General features: G+C 38.3%; 1 protein-coding gene across 3 annotated transcripts; it reads right to left on the minus strand.

Annotated features, from left to right (window-relative positions):
* Nucleotides 1-354: 354 nt before the first annotated feature.
* LOC127448878 (ubiquitin carboxyl-terminal hydrolase 4-like) lies at nucleotides 355-22,627 on the minus strand. Of its 3 annotated transcripts, XM_051711776.1 has the most exons (22): nucleotides 22,328-22,591; nucleotides 20,882-21,009; nucleotides 20,082-20,212; nucleotides 17,626-17,752; nucleotides 16,364-16,509; nucleotides 16,181-16,242; nucleotides 15,624-15,767; nucleotides 14,964-15,081; nucleotides 14,649-14,822; nucleotides 14,385-14,543; nucleotides 13,884-14,108; nucleotides 13,716-13,799; nucleotides 12,012-12,106; nucleotides 11,746-11,928; nucleotides 11,419-11,645; nucleotides 9,551-9,775; nucleotides 9,343-9,413; nucleotides 9,153-9,268; nucleotides 8,844-8,993; nucleotides 4,895-4,998; nucleotides 4,472-4,560; nucleotides 355-2,147 (listed from the first exon to the last, which is right to left on the minus strand). In XM_051711776.1, the coding sequence occupies exons 1-22, from the start codon at nucleotides 22,555-22,557 to the stop codon at nucleotides 2,025-2,027; spliced, it is 3,111 nt and encodes a 1,036-aa protein (XP_051567736.1). In that variant the 5' UTR covers nucleotides 22,558-22,591; the 3' UTR covers nucleotides 355-2,024. The 3 variants fall into 3 exon arrangements, with proteins under 3 accessions (XP_051567736.1, XP_051567737.1, XP_051567738.1); XM_051711777.1 differs by lacking the exons at nucleotides 20,082-20,212; nucleotides 20,882-21,009; nucleotides 22,328-22,591 and adding an exon at nucleotides 19,869-20,047; XM_051711778.1 differs by lacking the exons at nucleotides 355-2,147; nucleotides 4,472-4,560; nucleotides 4,895-4,998; ... (8 more) ...; nucleotides 13,884-14,108; nucleotides 14,385-14,543 and having other exon boundaries at nucleotides 14,716-14,852; nucleotides 22,328-22,627.
* Between the last annotated feature and the right edge of the window lie 707 nt (nucleotides 22,628-23,334).

Below are 23,334 nucleotides of genomic sequence, written 5' to 3' on the forward strand. Positions count from 1 at the left end.
ATATCTACAAATCTTTAAAACAAGATCAATTTGATTTATCTTGTTTTAGAACAACACTGCTTAAGATATTTAGGTTTTTCAGAGAATGTATTTTTAACGTGTATTGTGTCTTATTGTACTGGCAGAGTTTTTATAGCCAAAACAAGTGAAAAAAATCTACCAGTGCTGAAGAAGTAATCCAAAGTATTTAGAATACGTTACTGACCTTGAGTAATCTAACGGAATACATTACAAATTACATTTCACAGCATGTATTCTGTAATCTGTAGTGGAATACATTTCAAAAGTAACCCTCCCTACCCTGCATTTAACTGTGAATAAAAACATTTTAAAAAGCAAGAAAAAGCCATTCCCTATAACCAAGCTTCCACATTTTATTATATTTTTAATTCAAATAGGCTTAATCAAAATCTGGTGTTGCACATCTTGGCAAGATAAATATTAGAACACAAAACAGCTTTGTACTGTGCCCCAGATCATGATTATTTACATCTATGCCAAAAAAAAAAAAAAAAATCTATGAAATTACAAAACAAACAAAAGTTTAAATGGATGTTCTTTTCTGATGAATGTATCGAAAGGGAGATGAAGTGGGGCAGCTTGTGTAAATCTTCACTTTATGTCTTATATTTCATATGGATCATGATTCATCACTGCCATAAATATCAACAACAATCAGATTTACCAGTCAATGACTGCAAATACCACGGAAAGGTGCACACCAGGAACAACCATCTAGTCACCATTTTGCAGATTCAAAAATATTTGCATGCTGTTTTGCCACACCGAAGCTTTAGATCAATGGATTATTGTTCTATTTTCTTAGCAGTATGAAGCACTTTTAACATCTTTTAGCAAATATGCCAATCTACATTTCTAGGAATTGACAGCATTGCTATTTCTTTTACATGTAAGGATGTTCTCAACTGGAAACACGGCCTGTTGTTTGTATGTTGGTCTTCGCCTGCAACTGTTCATAAGTCAAAAATTTAACACCACTTTCAAGCAAACTCTTGATATTCCTCTGTCTGGATTGAAACCATTTAAGGAGTGATATGTCCACAAAGACGACAAAATAATCTTGCAAAAATCAGTCCAAATGGAACAAAGCACTAGCCATCAGATCTGAAATATGATACTGTAGATTAAAATCATACAAGTCTTTTTTGGGGCAGTGTATGTCCATAACTTGGGTTTACTTGTTCCACCTATTATTTTCAAAACTCTATCCACACATGCAAGCCCCCTTTTCACAGTTTTTGGGGTGCAAATGCTGTTAGTGTGAATGTATTGGAGAGCATCCTAAAAAAGTTTGAATATCCAGTTGAACTGACATTTTATGACTTCATAGAGTAAACCACTTCAGTGAGTAAAACATTTCAATCCAACACCCTCTGGAATGGAATATCTAACAGGGTAGCTTGTGAAATGATTAATGAACTAGAGTGCAAGCTTCTCCAAAAGAATCTCTGTGCTTATCACCACACACTTAATTATATATCCACAGAGAATTGATTCTTCACAGGAGGCACATGTTACAAGATGCTGATAGCTAGAGTCCAAGTGAAAAGAGGCAAAATCCAAACACTTCAGAGGAGCGTAATGTTGCATACACCAGTCTATTTTTAGGCATTTCTCCCCCTCTCTCTCCTTACAACCAATCTATGCACTATTTATAACATTCATGTCGTCCAAAGACAGGTTATATTGCCGTTTTACCCTCATTTCAAACTAAAATGAAATAGGCTTCAATTATCAGCAGGCATCAAGGTCTAAGAATAAAGTCTTTCACGTCACGCTTCAAACTAAAATTCTCTTTATTTATTATTTATATTTTTTTGGCTCTTGATAAAGATGCATGTGTGAAAGAAAATTAAATTAAAGCTAAAAACAAAGGGCCTGTTTGTGACCCTTTAATAGTCACTGAAGTAGCCCCTGAAGTAGCCAGGATGTGCGTTGATTCATTGGTGGTTTCATGTTTATGTAGTTTGTTTCAGTGCCCGTCCTTGAAAGACTAAAGAAAATTAGTTGGTGTCCATGTGATCATCCAGGGACACTGAAGCTCCGCCTAGTGATGCAGATGGGGTGGATTTGGGTGGTGTATCTGCACCTCTGCGTTGGTAAAAGAGCACGTAGGCTGCTTTAGTCTAAGAGGAACAAGAATAAATGAAGTTCTGAGTTGGTGTACAAGCCGATAATACCAATTACTCTACCAATTAATTGGCCAATGTTTGGCCATTTTGAGGTTATCGGAATAGGCTGATTAATTGAACCGCCCCTCTTAAAATCTACTAATAGCTTTGTCAATGGATAATGCACATTTTATACTTCAAAATATAATTTTTGCATCAAATTATATGTACCAGCATTATACGGTCACTGAAATACCCATATCGGCCGACCACTAGCTAATTAATTTGTTGTAGGCAGGACATAAGTTTGGAGATTATGTAAGAAAATGTTTTAAGACATCTGGGAATTATTGTTTAACAAAAACAAAAAGACAAACAAGTTAAAGAAATAGTTCATCCAAAAATGAAAATTCTCTCATTATTTACTCACCCTCATGCCATTCCAGATGTGTACGACTTTTTTTTTCTTTTTATGCAGAACACAAATTAAGATTTTTAGAAGAATATCTCAGCTCTGTAGGTCCTTACAATGCAAGGGAATGGTGACCATACCTTTGAAGCTCCAAAAATCACAGAGGCAGCATAAAAGACTTCAATTGTTTGATCCATATCAAATATAACTCCTTTTTCAATCTTGACATCAACAGTTTTCTTGGCAATCATGATTTCAAGCTCGATTAAACTTCCTAGCACCATCTAGTGCTCTGTGCATGCATCAAGCACTAGGCAGTGTAATCGAGCTTGAAATCATGGTGGTGCCTAGAGACTGCAATGGCAAGATACAGTGAAAAAGGAGTTATATTTTGGTCTCCTTTCACCCACAATTGATTAGATCGCTTCAGAAGACATGGATTAAACCACTGAAGTCTTATTAATTACTTTTATACTGCCTTTGTGTGCTTTTTGGAGCTTCAAAGTTTGTTACCATTCACTTGCATTGTATGGATCTACAGAGCCGAGTATTTTATTTATTTTAAATATTAATTTGTGTTCTACACACAAGCCCTATTCGGATGGCAATTGTTTCTCAGGGTGACATCTGTAAAAGTACATTTTCATGGCTTCTCTGAGATACACCTCATGTTCGGATGACAGTTAAATCACGGGGGATGAGCGACTTTTTGTTGATCACATGATTGCAGTTGCGCTTGTTATATGGAAAATTGATCTATCCACAAACTGTATCCTCTGTATTTACATTTAAATATTTTTGGAATTGAGCTTAAGTGAAAATAAAATTTTTAAAGCATGAGGGAACCGCGCTGCGGATATTTACATGGTACATTTTCACATACGGAACAAGCCAAAATTCTTGCGAAGAGCAATTAAACGAATCAAGAAACTGTAGGGACAAGACTGTTTATCAATGCAGCCAAATAAACCTGTCAATGGGGGTGCGCATGTTGTCACCCTCATCACCTCAATTGCGCGCTCTCTCCTAAGCTCACGCAAGGAGATATAGAAGCCCACATATCAAGGACTGTAAAGATAGTTAAAATGAAATTTGAGGAGCTATGGCAAAAATGGTTCTTATGTTTTATCTATCAAAATGACAGACATCATTTGGAATAGATATCTGTCAGTGTTTAAAAAGTGGCGGTGGAAATTAAATCTTTTAAATAAGATAGACATTAACCCGGCAACTTTTCTGGGACTAGTCGACCTGTATAAACGAGTAGTCATACAAGTCCTATGTATAAATGTATTTAGTAAATGTTTCTATATTAAAATGTGATCTTACAATTTTATTACATTGCTGCCACAATAATGGACCATTTCAAAAGTTTACGTGATCTGGCTCTCCTTTTTCTTTCCCCTCTACTTAGAGTTCCCATTCACTATGGTGGAGCAGCGACGTAATTTTATTATTGTGAATTATTTCAAAAATTTCTGTTACACAATCCTGCAACTTTCACAACTGTCCATTACCACCAGAGCTGTTAACAGGTGCAGCGTAAAAGTACAGCACTTAGCAGTGGTCAAAAAGTATTTCCAAAATGACTTTTGGATTATAAACTCAGAGATGTGGACTCAGACTGTAATTAAATTACCACACGACCTTGGTGTTTGTCAAAAAAAACAGTAGATCATTTGACTGGGAATTTTCTTGCAGGAGGTGGGAGACAAACCACAGACATTTTGGATTTAGACGGCAATAAAATCACTGACTACCCCCTGTAAATGCTGGAATTACCTCACGTCCCCATGTTAAATAATTGCCGTCCGAATAGGGTTAAAGACAGTCATACATTTCACACATCTGGGATGGAATAAGAGTGAGTAAATGGGAGAAATTTCATTTTTGGGTGAACTATTCCTTTAAGAGATAAGAGTCTCACCACAATCTGATCCTCAGAGGCAGCAGACACACTGCCATCATCAAAGTAATACCATTTTCCATCCATCTTATTCTTGCCATATGCCGTGTCTGGAAAAGAAGAAATTAGTGTTTATTGCTCCACGACTGATTTTCATTATCAAAAACACGCAAAGTAATCATTCCCAGGTACAATTCCAGGAAGGCACACAATGACATACATGTTAATGATCAACTTTTAACAGTTTATGTAGAAACCTATCAAACATGATATCTAACTGGGTTGCAGAACAAATGAAGGGGACAAGGGCAAATAAAAGGCTGTTGACAAGCATTTGCAGACAAACTATCTACTAAAAAGATTGGAACAGCTATGATGGCTAAGATATAGGACACAAGTAAGGGTTATGAAAAAAGGGAAAGACAAGCAATAACAGTGACTTACAGTGGCCTCCGCCCATTCCTCCATAATGGTTGGAAACAGCAATGAGGTCATAGACGTACGGGTCAGCTTTGGGGTCACAAACAAACTCTGACATGTTCAAGTCCCTGTGTGAGACAGTCCAGACATATTAGTAAGTCATGATCCAGTTTAATTCATTCATTTCATGAAAATAAAGTCCAGAAAAAACATTCACACAAAACTACCAGTGATGATAAACATTTTTTTAAAAACAAATGTAGCTGATGATAGGGCTGTATGATTATAAATAATAATAAAAATAAACAAAAAAATTCATAATTGTTCATCAATTCCCTTGATATTCAAACTGTGAATAACTTGTTACTAAAATTTACATTAACTTTTTTTTATTTTGTGTGCAGCACCTGCATGACATGCTACACATCCAAAACAAGATAAAATTTGTGTTTGAGAATTACTCTATCGTGGTTTAATAATAATACATAATAGAATACACACAAAAAACAAACACCACATGTCCATGATTGGTAACAATGCTCAACTGCTGCAATAATAAATAAAAAAAATAACTAAAGGAAAAACACCTAAATGTAATGCTGTAATTGACGCTTTTAACAATAAGATCATTGTGGGAGATTAACTGTAACTTTAATTATTGATTTGATTAATTGTGCAACCCAAGCTAATGTAATTATATTTTGTCTTTACATCTCAACCTAATTTTCCAGATCAATATGAAAATCTGGAGTTCTGAGCACCAGTTCTGTATCAGTACTCAATTTAACCAAATGAACAATGGATGGGATTGTCTATGACACAGCTTCTCAGGAACTGACACCTCTGAACTGAATTCCCTGCTCTCTTTCCTGTTTCCTCATCAGTAGAGTAACCCGCAGCACCTCCAAATGGGATGAATGCCAAAAAGCTCATTTCAATTACATTACAATAAAACAGATAAATGCACACATTTACAGTTAAAGGGATAGATCACCCAAAAATGAAAATTCCCTCATTTCCTCACCCTCGTGCCATCGCAGATGTGAATGACCTACTTTCTTCTGCTAAACACAAAGATTTTTAGATAATATCTCAGCTCTGTAGGTCCGTACAATGCAAGTCAACAGGGTCCAAAACTTTGAAGCAAAAAAAAAAAAAAAAAAAAAAAAGCACATACATGCAGCATAAAATTAATTAAAAAAGACTCCAGTGGTTAAATCCATGTCTGCAGAAGCGATATGATAGGTGTGGTGAGAAACAGATCAACATTTAAGTCCTTTATTATAAATCCTCCTCCCTGCCCAGTAGGTGGCAATATGCACGTAGAATGCGAATCACCAAAAACAAAAGAAAAAGGGCGCTTAGAAGAGAAAGGGCTTACGACTGTTTAAAAGTGGAGATTGATAGCGATAAACGGACTTAAATATTGATCTGTTTCTTACTCACACCCATCATACACTATATTGCCAAAAGTATTCGCTCATCTGCCTTTAGACGCATATGAACTTAAGTGACATCCCATTCTTAATCCATAGGGTTTAATATGACGTTGGCCCACCCTTTGCAGCTATAACAACTTCAACTCTTCTGGGAAGGCTTTCCACAAGGTTTAGGAGTGTGTTTATGGGAATTTTTGACCATTCTTCCAGAAGCACATTTGTGAGGTCAGACACTGATGTTGGACGAGAAGGCCTGGCTCGCAGTCTTCGCTCTAATTCATCCCAAAGGTGCTCTATCGGGTTGAGGTCAGGACTCTGTGCAGGCCAGTCAAGTTCTTCCACACCAAACTCGCTCATCCATGTCTTTATGGACCTTGCTTTGTGCACTGGTGCGCAGTCATGTTGGAACAGGAAGGGGCCATCCCCAAACTGTTCCCACAAAGTTGGGAGCTTGGAATTGTCCAAAATCTCTTGGTATGCTGAAGCATTCAGAGTTCCTTTCACTGGAACTAAGGGGCCAAGCCCAGCTCCTGAAAAACAACCCCACACCATAATCCCCCCTCCACCAAACTTCACAGTTGGCAAAATGCAGTCAGACAAGTACCGTTCTCCTGGCAACCGCCAAACCCAGACTCGTCCATCAGATTGCCAGATGGAGAAGCGTGATTCCTCACTCCAGAGAACGCGTCTCCACTGCTCTAGAGTCCAGTGGCGGCATGCTTTACACCACTGCATCCGACGCTTTGCATTGCACTTGGTGATGTATGGCTTGGATGCAGCTACTCGGCCATGGAAACCCATTCCATGAAGCTCTCTACGCACTGTTCTTGAGCTAATCTGAAGGCCACATGAACTTTGGAGGTCTGTAGCGATTGACTCTGCAGAAAGTTGGCGACCTCTGCGCACTATGCGCCTCAGCATCCGCTGACCCCGCTCTGTCATTTTACGTGGCCTACCACTTCGTGGCTGAGTTGCTGTCATTCCCAATCGCTTCCACTTTGTTATAATACCACTGACAGTTGGCTGTGGAATATTTAGTAGCGAGGAAATTTCACGACTGGACTTGTTGCACAGATGGCATCCTATCACAGTACCACGCTGGAATTCACTGAGCTCCTGATAGTGGCCCATTCTTTCACAAATGTTTGTAGAAGCAGTTTGCATGCCTAGGTGCTTCACTTTATACACCTGTGGCCATGGATGTGATTGGAACACCTGAATTCAATTATTTGGATGGGTGAGCGAATACTTTTGGCAATATAGTGTATCACTTCTGAAGACATGGATTTATCCGCTGGAGTCGTATGGATTACTTTTATGCTGCCTTTATAAGCTTTTGAGCTTAGTTTTGGACCCTGCTGACTTGCATTGAATTGACCTACAGAACTGAGATATTCTTCTAAAAATATTTGTTTGTGTTCAGCAGAAGAAAGAACGTCTTTTTCTGGGGTGGCATGATGAGAGAATTTTCATTTTTGAGTGAACTCTTTAAATGTGTGCATACAGAAATCCACGTCGCCAAAATGTGGCATTTTGCATGTAAAGTGTGAATTTAATGTACTTTATGTTTGTGATGGAGAGCCTGCGAGTCTGTCTCCATCACAGGATTTTACTGTGTTCAAAAGGACTTATTTATTGTTTTAACTCACCATTTTGAAATATTTATTGGGGTTTTGTTCATTTTAGTTATTTAATGTGCAAATATTGTTTATCAATTCTATGTACTGTATTTGATTCACTGTTTAACTCTCTTTATTTGAGTGATTTTTTTTGTGTTTAAGAATGGGGAGGAGTGTGTTAATTTTATGTAAATGAAATGGTATGTTACAATTTACAGTGGTGGGAAAATTGTGTATATATATATAAGCCTGCCTCCACTAGAGCTGCTAGACAAGATGGCTCAAGCATTGATTATGTTTGGAACACATGGAGAAACAAGGCTGTTTGCACTGTTTGAGTGCCTAGGACTCCTGCTTCCATTGTTGAGGGAGGGGAATTGGTACTGCTTTAGCACCCTACAGTTCTAGTTTTTAGACTGTTTTTAAATTACCTTGTTTTTATTTGCTCCTAACACTATTTATCTGCACCTCATGGACAAAATAAACATCTTTTTGGAACGCAATTCCTTCTCTCTGGTGTGAATCTCCTTGTGATTGCTCTGGTTCCTCTCTCACAATGTTGCAATAAAGATTCCATTAATCTATGTAAGTCACATCATAGTATGCAACACTGAAAAACATTTAAATTTAAAACAAATTTGTACATCATCCTCAAAGTCAACAATTTGTTTACTACTGAATGTCTGATTCAGGGAGTATAAAAAATGCTGGTAAATTTGCCGCCATCTGGTGGGGAATTTAGAGAATCCTTCACCATACACACAAACATACAGTTACTCATCCTAACCAATTAATAAGCATAATGCGAGTGTTCTAGTTTGTTGTGTTGCGCACTCGCAATTTATAAAAATTGTAAAGCTAAGACATCAGCAGCGGATCTGTTTGGAATAGAAATAGAGCAGCTATAAAAGTTACCTAATGGGAAAGTCTACAACAGTGTCAAGCTTGTCTCTCCAGCAGCGGTTATAAGAAAACCGCTTCAAATGCACAACAAGAATGCCTGGGAGAGACCACAGGTCAAACTTCTTTGTGGCCTGCTGATGCTTCTTACACGTGGGGCAGTACCTGCGAATGAGCACAGCAGAGAAGATACACGACATCTCTTAAACTGCAGTAACATACAACAGGTACTGTCTATTGGTAAATAGTAAATCTGGTAAATCAAAACAACCCTAAAATGTAGAAGACAGTAAGCAACGTGCAATGCATTGAGTGTGTCCTCACCAAGGGTCATGTTCTCCTAGCGTCTCCATTGTGGTGAAGAGCTCAATGCATTCTCGTAAAGCTACTGTGGTCTTCTTCTTCTGTGCATGCAGCATGCTCTCGTGCTTGTCATAGGCCTGAGGAGAGACTTCACATTAATGTCTGAGGACACATGGTATGAGAAGCTAGTCAGTGGACTGGCGAGCATTACCTCAGCTTCCTGGTCATCGTAGCACAGTTTCTTAACATCCGAGTCCCAGTCGATGGCTACTGTGGAATGAGCTGTAGAAATGGACAGATTTCATTAAAGGATGCATTCCCTCTCTTTTAGTAAAACAATGAAACTCATCCTGAACAATTTGGAGAGAGTAATATTCATATGTAGTACACAGCATTAAATATAAAAAGCTGACAGTTACTTGTGAGTTTAAGGAGGTTGCCATCAAAAGGTAGAGAGCTGATGTTGGCTGTGCCGTACGAGTTGACCATGCTAAACGAGAAGAGTTTAGGTCGGGAAGACAGAGATTTTCCACCGCTGTTATTGGGTCCATTCTCAGATTCAGAGTCCTCCTCTCCATCCACAGTGTCTGAGTGGCTGTTCTCAGGTTCTGGACTCTCCTGGTGGTCCATGGCTTCCTCTTCACCTGAAACACGTGAACATTATTAAGCTCAATCACAGAACCATTGGCATTTGTGCTTGAAAAACAAACACAGGCTTTGTTCCAAAACCTAGTGAGCTGCCTTGCTGTCACTAGTCAACATAGGCAGCAAAGCACCTAACTGAAACAGAACCTCATATGTAACTGATTTGAAATGCTCTACATGGGCATCACACAAACAGTGCTCCTTACTCGAAGCACACAGTAGATTCTCAATTAATTCCAAAAGTTTGGTGTTAACATGTTGCTAAGCTAACGACAATAAATCTAAAAACACTTGCAAATATTGAGTAAAATAGTCCCTTTGTAATTGGAACTCTTTACCATTTTGAATCAACATTTCTCTCACTTGAACAGCCATTTTGGACTTATTTTTTCCACTAAGCTCTTCACAATGTGCTGTGGAATTGCTTTCTCTTTCAGAAGGGTCATCGCGTCAAAAGTGCACCTGTAATGCTTTAAATGCCTCCTAGATTGCTCACTAGGTTTTGGAACAGAGCCACAATCTATGTTCTCAATGATATAATGATCTCCATGATATAATTATGTCTATTTGCACCGAGATTCAAATAGCACCTGCCACACAGCACAGCTATTTGCACCCCCAATAGCCTAGTGGAAACACTGGAATTTACCAAACCTTTTAAGCATTGCTACAGTGGGCCATAACGCCAGTGCCCGGGTTCGAATCTACCTTTGTTCTACTCTTTTTTTTTTTTTTTTTCTATTCTGTTTCCTGTCTTCACTCTTAATATTTTCTTTAATACTACTTATATTAATAACATAAAGGTAGTTTTATTATAATATTGTAGCAACCATGTTTTTTTTTAGCAGAAACCATGGTTTTGATGCAATTAACCAGGGTTTTCCTACAGTAATATGGTATTAATATACACTCACCGAGCACTTTGTTAGGAACACCTGTACACCTACTTATTCATGCGATTATCTAATCAGCCAATCGTGTGGCAGCAGTGCAATGCATAAAATCATTCAGATGCAGGTCAGGAGCTTCAATTAATGATCACATCAACAATCAGAATGGGGAAAAAATTTGATCTCAGAGATTTCAACCATAGCATGATTGTTGGTGCCAGACGGGCTGGTTTGAGTAGTTCTGTAACTGCTGATCTCCTGGGATTATCACGCACAACATCTGTAGAATTTACTAATGGTGCCAAAAACACAAAAAAAATAAATCCAGTGAGCGGCAGTTCTGCAGTCGGAAACGCCTTGCTGTTGAGAGAGATCAACGGAGAATGGCCAGACCGAATCAAGCTGACAGAAAGGCTATGATAACTCAGATAACCACTCTGTACAATTGTAGTGAGTAAAAAAAGCATCTCAGAATGCACAACACTTTGAACCCTGAGGCAGATGTGCTACAATAGCAGAAGACCACATTGGGCACTTTATTAGCACCATAGTGTTCCTAATAAAATGCTCTGTGAAATAATGTTTAATTTTGTGATTGCTATGATAGCATCTACCACTTTTTGTACCGGAGCTGGGGGGTAAATAGTATTTGCCCTGGGGTCTAATTCGCATCTACCTTAATTTGCACCAGTGACATTATCTGCCTATAATGATTTATATTTTACTGTGACAAATGTATTCGAGTGTCCTACCATCACATATTCCATTGGGGCCATTACAGGTTCCAGAGTGGTTGCTGCTGTTGGATGCAGCACTGCAGGAAGCTCCATCTGAAACAGGGCTGCTGCAGCCACTCAGGCCTGTGCTTTGACTGGACACTGAAGCTATGCATTCTGGTGACTGGCTTCTGCTAGAGGATGTGGCTGAGGCAGACACTTTGCTCTCTGAAACGGTACTCTGTGAACGTTTAACGTAACGCCTAAAACGACAAAAGACGATTAAAAGGTCAAATCACATTTGAAATGCAGGACAGTCACTCTCTAGATAGGACAGACAAACTCTCCAATCACAACACCAACCCAATCCTCTCCAGCACACAATCATAGAGGGTATCCACAGTGACGTTTTGGCACGGGATGGTAATGAGGAGTGGCTGGCCAAAAAGCATTGTGCCAGAAGGGCCTCCGTTGTGCTTGGCATGCCTCTCTCTAAAGTACACTGGCAGATTCATCCTCTCGCTGTCTTCCTCTAACACCTCATAACTATAACACAGAGACGCAATCTGTAAAACAACACTCACCTGCAGAAGCAAAAATACTGAATATAAACAGAAAAGATGACTTGCACAAAGATGTCGTCCTTTTCCATAATGTGATTGAGACCATCATCCCGTTTGTAAATTTTATGGAATCTGTGATTGTAAACATCTGCCACAACCATCTATAAGAGACAAGAGCAATGAATTTTAATTGTTTCCAACACACGTTGGAATGTCGCCAAGTTAAAAGGTATATTTTACCCAAAATTGTAAAATTGCTTTTTCTTAAGCTATGTGATTTTTGTTTTAGTTTTTTCAGAAAAAGTTACATTTAGCAGAAAGTCCATGCTGTTTTTTTTTTTTTTTTCATTAAGTGAATGGGGAAGGACAATGTCAAGCTCCAAAAATGCCAAAAAAAGCACCATAATAGTAGTACACATGCGCTATATTCCATGTCTACTAAAGCCAACCAGTAGCTTTGTTTAAGTAGCAGGCCAAAAGTCGTTGTTTGCTGTAAATCTTACCATCGCAGCTATCAAATCTTCAAAAATTTCTGTTAACGTAGTATAATATTTACAGATATTATACACACACACACACACACACACACACACACACACAGATCAGACACATTAAAACCACCTGCCGAATACTGTGTTGGTCCCCCTCATGCCGCCAAAACAGCGCCAACCCGCATCTCAGAATAGCATTTTCAGATGATATTCTTCTCACCACAATTGTACAGAGTGGTTATCCGAGTTACCATAGACTGTCAGTTTGAACCAGTCTGGCCATTCTCTGTTGACCTCTCTCATCAACAAGACATTTCCATCCACAGAACTGCCACTCACTGGATGTTTTTTGTTTCTGACACTATTCGGAGTAAATTCTAGAGACTGTTGTGTGTGAAAATCCCAGGAGCCCACCTGGCACCAACAATCATGCCATGCTCCAAATCACTGAGATCACATTTTTTCCCCATTCTGATGGTTGATATGAACATTAACTGAAGCTCCTAACCCGTATCTGCTTGATTTTATGCACTGCTGCCACACGATTGGCTGATTAGATAATCACATGGATGATTGTTGGTGCCAGATGGCTGGTTTGAGTATTTCTGTGACTGCTGATCTCCTGGGATTTTCACGCACAACAGTCTCTAGAATTTACTCCGAAAGGTGCCAAAAACAAAAACATCCAGTGAGGGGCAGTTCAGTGGATGGAAATGCCTTTTTGATGAGAGAGGTCAACAGAGAATGGCTAGACTGGTTTGAACTGACAAAGTCTACGGTAACTCAGATAACTGCTCTGTACAATTGTGGTGAGAAGAATAGTGTTGGCGATGTTTTGGCAGCACGAGGGGGACCTACACAATATTAGGCAGGTGGTTTTATTGCTGTGGCTGATCGGTATATATATATATATATATATATATATATATATATATATATACACACACACACATATATATATATATATATATATATACACACACATATACATACATATATATATATATATATATATATACACACACACACACACACACAGTATATGTTTTGTTTTTTGTCCATCTGACCCAATTTAATTTCATTCTACCAACAAAACAAAAAAAAAGCTGCATGAACATTCTGCCCAACATCTCTTGTGTTCAGAAAGAAAGAAAATTGAGAGGTTTGGAACAACTTGAGGATGAATAAATGACAGTCTAATTTTGGGTGAACTTGCCCTTTAATCAAATTCAAAGGCAAGCATAAATACTATGAATTTTGGGTGGAGTAAAAGTCTTACATTCTCTGAAGGAACTCCAGATAGTTTGGCCAAAGCACTGCACAGGTCTGCCACTACACCCATTTTGGGAACCACTACACGAAACTGGAAAATATAAGTATAAAACGACCTTTTAGATCCAATCCTGGACTAAAGCCTGTATCAGTTTTTCAGAAAATTGATTCTTACTTGCATGGGTCTGAACTGTGGGTCAGTGCGAACCAGAAACACCTCCATAGTGCGGTCTTTCTTCATGGGTAGGGGCAGCGTGAGGTAGCAGAAAGGGTCAAAGGTAACAGAAACTTTGGAGCACTCTGGGCAGACCAGAGTAGATTTGAACAAGCCATGGAAGATGTCCACGATTATGGAATCGTTCCGCAAACGGTGGTTCGCCCATGCTTCCTTGGCTACAATCTACAGACAAATGACAATACAAATCAGGGGCTACAGTCTTCAAAATAATATTTGAAAGGCTAATGAGAATTAGAATTTAAAAGCAGGGAACCTAAGAGGGTCCTAGATCAGCACTCTTAGTTCTTTAAGCCTTACATGAAACAGAAATCACTGCAACCATTCTAAATGATTACTACTTCATGAAACTAACGAGAAAGTTCAAAGTCAGCAGAAGATCTGGACTGTCACAATGGTTTAGCACAAAATGACAGGAGAACATTCAGGTTTGAGGTTTACCTCATCAGGGCGCCCTTCAGCATCTCTCAGGGCCAGGTAAGGCTTTTTCTTAACACGATTAAGGTCTTCATGTAAGCCGTCCAGTAGAAAGGCCAGCAGCTCCTGAGAGTCTTGTTGCTGGTACCCTGAGAACTGCGGGGCAAACCGACCCACCTGGGTCTAGGTCAGAGTAGAGAGAAATGTTTTAACATTTAGATTTTGTTGTAAGGGCGCGCCTTAGGAATGGCCAATCACTTCTATACTAAGACAGATTCACAGACTTACTTTAAAAGTGCGAGGAGCCACATAACTGCTCCGACTAAGCCACATCTGTTTGACCAGGTCTGCGTAAGCCTCTGCGATCTCCCCTCGCATCCCTAATGGATTTTCCCGGTTGATCTCGGCTTCATAGCAGTCCTCCAGGAAGTATTCCGTCAGAGGGGAAGTGTTGCTCAGGCACTGAAATTATAGAAAGACTGAGAATCCAGTCTAAAAAGAACAAGATGCTATCTATAAACAATAAAGTTGACAAAACAGTAACATGGAATTAGATTCAAATATTACCCAGAAGAAAGTTAAATGGACTATTTGTTTGCATACCTGGAGAGCAGAGTTCATGAAGCAGGTGTTGCCCAGATTACTCAGACCGCAGAGGCCCGGCTGAGCAGCCGATTCTCTGTAACTGTAGGAGGAGCTGTAGGAGTTGTAACTACCTAATCTGTAAAGGTATGTAGGGTTAGCATGGTGCCCTAAGACATACAGTATTTATGATCAGTTAACACCCCAGCTGAGACCAGTTGGAGCATACATTTCTGCTTGGTGAACAACACTAAAAGAATACAATAAAATAAAAAAAAGCCCTTTTTTAAAAGCTACCAAAAATGAACTAAACCCATTATGAATTAAAGCAATAACCCACTAGTGGACAGATATTAGTGATTTTACCACAGATAAGTGGTCCCAAAACCAGCTTGAATGTGGTAAAAACACTCACACACTGCCTTGATTGGCTTATTGCTGCCATAATAAAGCAGCAACAGCAATATGCTAAAAGTCACCAATATTAAATAAATGTATAACTAATTAGAATCAATAAATTATTCAACCAAGTAACAGTACATTAGCCTATCTGTTTGTTTACAGTTGACAAGCAACATAGCAAACTTGCTATATTAATATAGAATTAATTCAACTGACGTGCAGTCACAGGTGAGTACATGTAAAATCAATCAGTTTTATTAGATGCTTGTTTGAGCTGACCTGTTACCAGAAGTACTGTTGTTCAGCATATAGCCAGAGTTGCTATTGCTATCCCCATTCGTTATTGTGGAGGAAATGGTGGCAGAAGAGTTTGAGGAGAGTTTTGGGGAGGTTGTATAATTCCGAGAGGTGGAAGTACTGGACCTAACAAGATGATTAGTGTCAATCCAAGTAATGTTATAATAACAGGGTTACTGGCAAGACTGATTCACTTAAGTGGTGCAAACTGTTCCCAATAAATCACAAACTCAAAAAAGTAGAAAGAAATGCAAATAGATTTAGGTACCTGCAACTGCAAAACTAAGAGTGATTTTCTTAAAATTTAAGCATTACAATGCATTCAGCTCCTACTTACCTCAAAAACACAATAAAGCTACTATAAGGGGCTTTATAAGCAAGTATCTTTTCAAAATATCTTTACAAACAACAGGCATGTTGGCAACAACTCATAATGGACCATTGGAAATTGTCTAATCAGGTAAATATTTCTAGCCAAGCTATTTATAAGTGTTAGAGATCCTTCAAGTGTGGGAAGGGCCTACAATGCATTTACATACTTGGAATGGCTGGTCTGTCTGGGCCATGTGCCATCCTCATTCTTCTTCTCTATAACAAGCACCTATTGGAAAACATCAGTGAGATTAAATTAATGGTGTGAACTCATTAAACTAAGTGTCTTAAATTTCAATCAGAGTCTTAATCGAACCAAAACTGGAATGGAATGTAGTACAATGTTTTACCTGGCCCTGAAAAAGCCCTGCATCCTGTACAGTGCTGTCAAGTTTGTTAAGTTGTTCATAAGTGTTACTCATATATTTATTCCAGAGTCGAGTTTCCTTTTCTGATGGGATGTCAAATAAAGACCTCATCTCCTTCTCAATGGTATCTAAGGAAAAATAAAAACACAGAGCTATGAGGGTGAATTAAAGATGTTAAAAAGCTATTTAAAATATCAATTAAATGTCTCGGTACAAGACTTGTGCAGCAATACATAGTTAAAATGAATCTGCAGCTTTCATTTACTGATCTTTAATTTAGAGGAATAGTTCACCCAAAAGTGAATATTCATTATTTACTCACCCTCATGCCATCCCAGATGTATATGACTTTTTCTTTTTCTGAACACAAAGATTTTTTGAAAATTATGTCAGCTCTGTTGAATAAATAACTAACTACAATAATAAATAACTACATCTTATGTCTTTTGTGTTCCTGGCCACAGTTACTGGGGGTCTAAAGACAAATAATATTTTTAAGATATAATCTATAATCATGTTATTCATTTAAAAATCGCACAATGAAGACTTTAAGACATAACAGCTTCATTTTCTGTAAAGCTGCTTTGAAACAATGTGTTGTGAAAAGCACTATACAAATAAAAAGTTGATACATTCAAACGTGAATGTGAAAGGTGGCCAGATCTTTGAAGCTCAAAGCACATTAAGACAGCATAAAAGTAATACATACGACTCCGGGGGTTAAATCCATGTCTTCAGAAGCAATATGATAGGTTTGGGTGAGAAAAAGATCAATATTTAAGTCCTTTTTCACTATAAATGTTCACTTTCACATTCTTCTTTTGTTTTTGGCAGTTTGCATTCTTCATGCATGCAGGGAGGAGAATTTATAGTAAAAAAAAAAGGACACCTATAATATGGCTTCTGAAGACATGCATTTAATAACTAGAGTTGTATGGATTACTTTTATGCTGCCTTTGTGTACCGTTTCTGGCAACAATTCACTTGCATTGAATGGACCAACAGAGCTGAAATATTTTTCTAAAAATCTTTGCTTGTGTTCAGCATAAGAAAATCATACACATGTAGGATGGCATGAGGGTGAGTAAATACTGAGAGAATTTTCATTTTGGGGTAAACTACTCCTTTATCTAAATGGTAAAGGTTATTACAAGTGCAAAAAAAACCTCATGAGTAAAACTTGGATATGAATCTATGTATGTTTTCTGAAAAGTGTGTACATTTCACAAATATACAATTCATACCTATAGTGTCTGCTTTGCTGAAATGGCGGGTGATGACTTTGTCCATGTTGTCATTTTCACACAAGTTCAGCTCAAGCAAATACACTTCCACTTTACAGTGCTTCACAAACATCCCATGCTCAACAACCTGCGAAACATGTTTGAAACAAACACTCACCAAGAAATAGCGATTGCATGTAAAAGACAATCAAGAGGCTTTCCAAACAAAGCAATCAGCAACACAATATACTTAAAACATCTACATACTTTTAAACATTCTCTTTAGTTGTGTAACTTTTCAATGCACATAGTAGACCGATATATCAACCAGACCAGTTAATCAGCTGATATTTGAGATTCTCAGCATCAGCCTTTTACTGTGTTCAATTGGTTGATTAACAGAAGTGGACTTTAACTAGTGTCATTTCCAAAAATCTAGCAACAGCCTTGTCAATGGATTGTGCATACATTTTTATAAATATTAAAGGTGCTCTCAGTAATTTTTTTTTAATGTCTTCTTGGGCTTACACTGACATCTAGTGGCCTGAATGCAGCATCATTCAAACAGTAGTTTACAGTTGCAAATGCCACTGTAGAAATTCACTATTCAGTCAGCAAGCCATGATCAATTTAATCCACGAGTGAAAGTGTCCAATAACAGGGTGTTTACTGAGATTAAACAAGTATTATTCTGCTGGTCATCCTAACATGGCAGCCCCCATGAGGGGACCCTCTCCATGTAGAATAAAACAGCTTTTATAAGGTCACCGATATGACTGGAGTCTTCATTAGGGATGCGCTGATCCGATACCTGGATCGGTATTGGCTCCAATACTGAAGCTTTTAGATGGATCAGGTATCGGTCCGACGAGCCCGATCCAAACCCGATACTGTGTGTTAGTCATGTTCGTTACTGTCAAGCTCCAAAAATGACATAAAAGAACCATAAAAACACCATTAAAGCAGTTGATATGACTCGTGCATTTTATTCAAAGCCACCTGAAGACGTGCGATAGCTCTGTGAATCACAAAAGGCTGTGTTTAATAAGTAAATATATAGTATGTGCAGCACCAGCGCGTTAGTGAATGGTGCTGCTCTGTTGACACAAACTCACGCACAGGTTGGTGATGCACTCGCAGCTATTTTTAGCCTTCACAGCCGTGTGCAATATTTGAGCGCTACTCAAGAACAGCATCTCAGATGTAGATGCTCAATAGTTCGGTTCACTTATAATATGCATTTAGAATGGCACCGGAGGTGCATTTTACCAGAATTTGAATAAGAAGCAAATTAAACTACAAACAGACAAATACAGGACTTCCTGGAGAGTTTAGAATGTCAACATAAAAGCATGAGGGTTTAAAAGTGCACGATTTAAATATATTGCTGTTGTATTTAAAATAAAAATTAAGTCAATAATAATAATAATTTTAATAATATATTATTATTATTATTATTATTGTCATCATTAGTATGTGTTTACAATTTATAACAATATTTAAATTGAATTGGTTCCAAAAAATAACTGTGTGAATGAAAAGTGGACTGATGTCTTACAACTAAACTGAACAAAAAAAGAGATCTGAATCCTTTGAAGTCCAGATGCAAGTTGAAACATTTTTGGAAAATAATAAATAAATAAACACTGGTTTCTTTTCTACTTTAGACTTGAAGACTGGAATTACTGTTAATTTTGCTGCTACATTATCCAGCATACTAGTTAATAATTAAGTGTTTCTTAATAAGCTATACATTTATATTGAAATAATGTGTAGTTAGAGGTTTGTGTTTCTTTACATATTAAAGAGTACTCCCAATTAGTTCCACACAATAATGTAAAGATATTCTAAACTGATTATACAAAAAAACAACACTGGTATCGGCTTGGGATCGGTATCGGCCGATATTGAGATTTCCGATATCGGAATCGGAAGAGAAAAATTGGTATTGGTGCATCCCTAGTCTTCATTTCATGTGAGTGCTCATTATTTGATACATGTTTCAAAACTGCAATTAATTTCTTTAGGAGTAAACCTTTCTAAATGAGAAAAGAAAAATAACTGAGTGCACCTTTAATAATAAATGAAAAAGAACTGCTCATTTAAATTCAGCAATTTTGTGTACATCTTTTTTGCTCTCTTATAATTGCATTACATAAATGGTCATCGACCACTGACCCTGCTGTCAAAATATCAGTATAGGCTAATATATAACCCATTTCAGTCAACCACTAGCAATTATCACATACCAATATCACGCTCACATTTAAATGGGTGATTACTGGTTTACAGGCATCTCCAAGAATGGAAATGGAAAACTGATCCAAGTCTCTACCACAAAGACAATACAAAAAGCATATTAAAGTGCTCATATAAAATATCCTCTCAAAGCTGCTTTTGTTAAAACAAAATCTAAAATCAATGCTGCATTATGAGCATCACACCAGTTTTCAGAGTTAAAAATGCAGAGGTGTAACCTTTCTGATGATGGGCTTCTGGCCCTCCAAACAGCCATACCAGCAGACCAGCTTATTCCAGGCTTCTGTAGGCACCAACACATAGTCTAATTCATCTATTAGATGCTCTTTCAGCGTCTGGGCTTCATGATCTGTAACAGAGTGAAGATGAAAAGATTAATCAGAAAACCACACATTAATGCCCTTTAACACCATCAACAGTATCATCCATCAGATTTGGCAATGCTTGGCAAGGAGTTTCTGTGGTGCACCAAAACTTCAGTTTTGATCCTTTTCTAATGGGCAGTTTAAGGCACAAAAATCAAAACACAAAGCAAATACACTGAAAGGCCCACTGAATGTGTAAAGTTAAAGAATACATGTAAAAAATACAAATTCAGTCATTAACTCATCCTTATGTTGTTCCAACCCCATATTACTATTACCATAAGATGTTAGGCAGAATGTTAGCCTCAGTCACCATTCACATCTTTTTTCCATATAATGAAAGTGAATGGTGACTGAGGCTGAGGCTGACAGCCACATAACAAATCTATTTCTGTGTTCCACGGAAGAAAGTCATGCAGATTTAGAGCGACAGGCGAGTAACTGAATTTTCTTTAATATAATTTAGCCAAATATTCACAAATATAAGCATACATATTTTAAAAAGCAAATTTCAGATCTTTAATCAAAGTGTGTCCAGCACATTATATACAAAGTCATATTAATAGCTGGCAAAATTAGTCATTTCACAATACAACCTCTATCTACAAGAATGCTGCAAAACAAAGTTATGCACAGCACTCAACATTCATTACCTGAAAAGAGCCCAGAATTGTCAATGGGTCCCGGGTACAGATTGTGCTCACCAACATTGTACATATCCCAGCTGTCAAAGCCCACATACTTCTTCCACTGTTTGAACCATCGGCTGTCAATCAAATACCTACATCGAACAATAGGTGGAGATCAGTGAATAAGTCAGGGGGGAGAAGATAATTAACTTGCTTTTTCTCCTAAAATATAAGTGATGGGCTGTTATTTGCAATGCAGTCCTCAAAGCAAATAACTATTGTACTGCTACACATCTACTAATATAGAAACAGTAAACAAGGATCACTTCTAAAGTAGGAACAAGTTCCACCACATAAGCTTGTTAGCAGGATTCCACTCCGTCAGAGACATTGGCCATAAAAAAGTGCCAGAAGGCAAAATGTAGTATGTCCCAACATGATATCTGGACGTAATAGTGTGATTAATTGCTATTAGCATGAGCAGTTAGCCTACATAGCTTTCTAGTGTTTCTAACATTTTCTAGAGCTATAAATGTCCACCTTTGATAGGCGAGTTTTAAGATTCATTGACAAAAAGTTAAAAAAAAAAAAATTAAAAAAATAAAGATTATGCCTATACTGAAAATATTTACCCATTTCACTTTCTATAGCTCCTCAACTTACTTTCAAAATAAACCTAACTAGTCAGACACGTCACACAATATACTAACTGCATATGCTCAAGGTTTCAACAAAATAATTTAAATATTTTAGGCCTTAACTTCACCAAATATATCATGGTGTATTTATTACTAGAGGTTTAATATTTTCTGGTGACAAACAACATAGTAACTGGGTGTTATCCAGTGGCCATGACAAAGCACTGCCTTACTGTAACATTATCTCAATGGCTTTGACTTTGCCACAACTTCAGTTTTCTCGTTATTAATCCCATTTGACCGTTCTCTAAAACGAAACTCGCGCCTGACACAAATGAACACTAAACAAGCCATAAAGTGAACCTCAAACTAGCCTAGCTAACTAGCATCGGCTAATAAAGTGCCTTACATGCCTGACGCTACTTTGTCATGTAGCTTATCAGAGAATTGATAACCGACAACGCGTTGGTTTATTTAACAAACCTTCGGCTACTGACGTGGAAGTACAAGTCTGACATGGTTATTTATTCCAGAGGCAAACATTAAAACAGAATAACTGTGGTAACTGAAGCGAAAGGAGAGGATAACATTGGTAAACCTGTGCTAACTAGCTACTAGACAGCTTCCTCATTCCCTAACCGACATAATCCGTATTGAAAGTGTAGACAGCTTGGTTCGATCATAATGGGGGCGAGCTAGTTGGGTTTTAGCGGAGCGGGTGGCTGTCCAGATCCCCAGCTAGTGAATGGATATCCGGCGTTTCTCCGTCTGTAGGCCTTAGGTGATGCCGACAACGCGTGCGTTCAATTCGGCTTCCTTTAAAACCCCTTACCACTCGTCTCCCTTTCGAAGTGGGGTTTTCAGCAGCGTCCCGATACTCTGTTTTTGACTTTCGGTGGACGGTACCGGTGTCTGAATGATCACCGGCTTCTCGTCAGAGTCCGAAGCGTTACCCGACTCGGGTCCGCCTCCCTCCGCCATCGTGTAGCGAGTGAACCCGCAGTGACCGCGGGCGCGCTGAAGTATATTCAGGGGACGCGCAGCGCTGGAGGGAGCGCGCATGCTGAAGAATTCAACTAGGGCTGCATTCCATTACAAATGTGTATCCCCTTCCCTCGCAAACTTCACTCCGTCTCATGGACTTGGATGTACGTCACTGCTTACGATGCGCGAGTAACCCTTGATCACTTGGAGCATGTTGATGGCTGTCAGTTTGTGGAATTATTTAGTGATTTTTGCACCTGAGAAAACAATGTTTTCGGAGATTGATTTCAGAGGCTTTAGTATAAATCTCGTATGTTTATTTATTTATTTATTTCATTAGAATGAATTGTTAGAAAGGATTCATCAAGATTTACACAAACGAAAATGTTAACATAACAATGAACACAGGCTATAACTGTATGATAAACAGTTTAAGGTAGCTACAAGTATTATGCTGTTAAATCTTAATATAACTTTTCTAAACTGCTTAATTGACCTAACTTCACTTCCATCATACATTAGAGTTGTGCGGGGTGGGGTTGATGAAGTGCAATATGCTGTCATGCCACAATCGAGTTGCATTGTGGGATATGGAGCTGCCTGGAGCATACATCAGAGTAGGCTCACTCCCTATGTCAAAATCGAGGGGTTGAAGGTCTGTCAACAGAAACTTCCCTAGCTCACTTAACGAAGTGGAATGTACTTCCAAAATTGACCTTTTTCACACTCCGTGTTCTTTTTCTAACTTCACTCTGTGTTTCACTATGGGAATCGCTTTGGGCGTGACCACTACGGAAGCTCCTATGACACCACATCTGTCCTTGACAGACAGGTCGACCTGTGACCAGGCTCCGC

This window comes from Myxocyprinus asiaticus, chromosome 12 (assembly GCF_019703515.2).
Source record: "Myxocyprinus asiaticus isolate MX2 ecotype Aquarium Trade chromosome 12, UBuf_Myxa_2, whole genome shotgun sequence".
NCBI classification, from domain to species: Eukaryota; Metazoa; Chordata; class Actinopteri; order Cypriniformes; family Catostomidae; genus Myxocyprinus; species Myxocyprinus asiaticus.

Excerpts from the sequence above, each read along its gene's own strand:
- LOC127448878 (XM_051711776.1), bottom strand. The coding sequence starts at position 22,557 with ATGCGCGCTCCCTCCAGCGCTGCGCGTCCCCTGAATATACTTCAGCGC. Across the intron at positions 15,768-16,180 it reads AGACAGACCAGCCATTCCAA|GTCCAGTACTTCCACCTCTC; the intron begins GTATGTAAATGC and ends TCATCTTGTTAG. Across the intron at positions 8,994-9,152 it reads CTAGGAGAACATGACCCTTG|GTACTGCCCCACGTGTAAGA; the intron begins GTGAGGACACAC and ends GCTCATTCGCAG.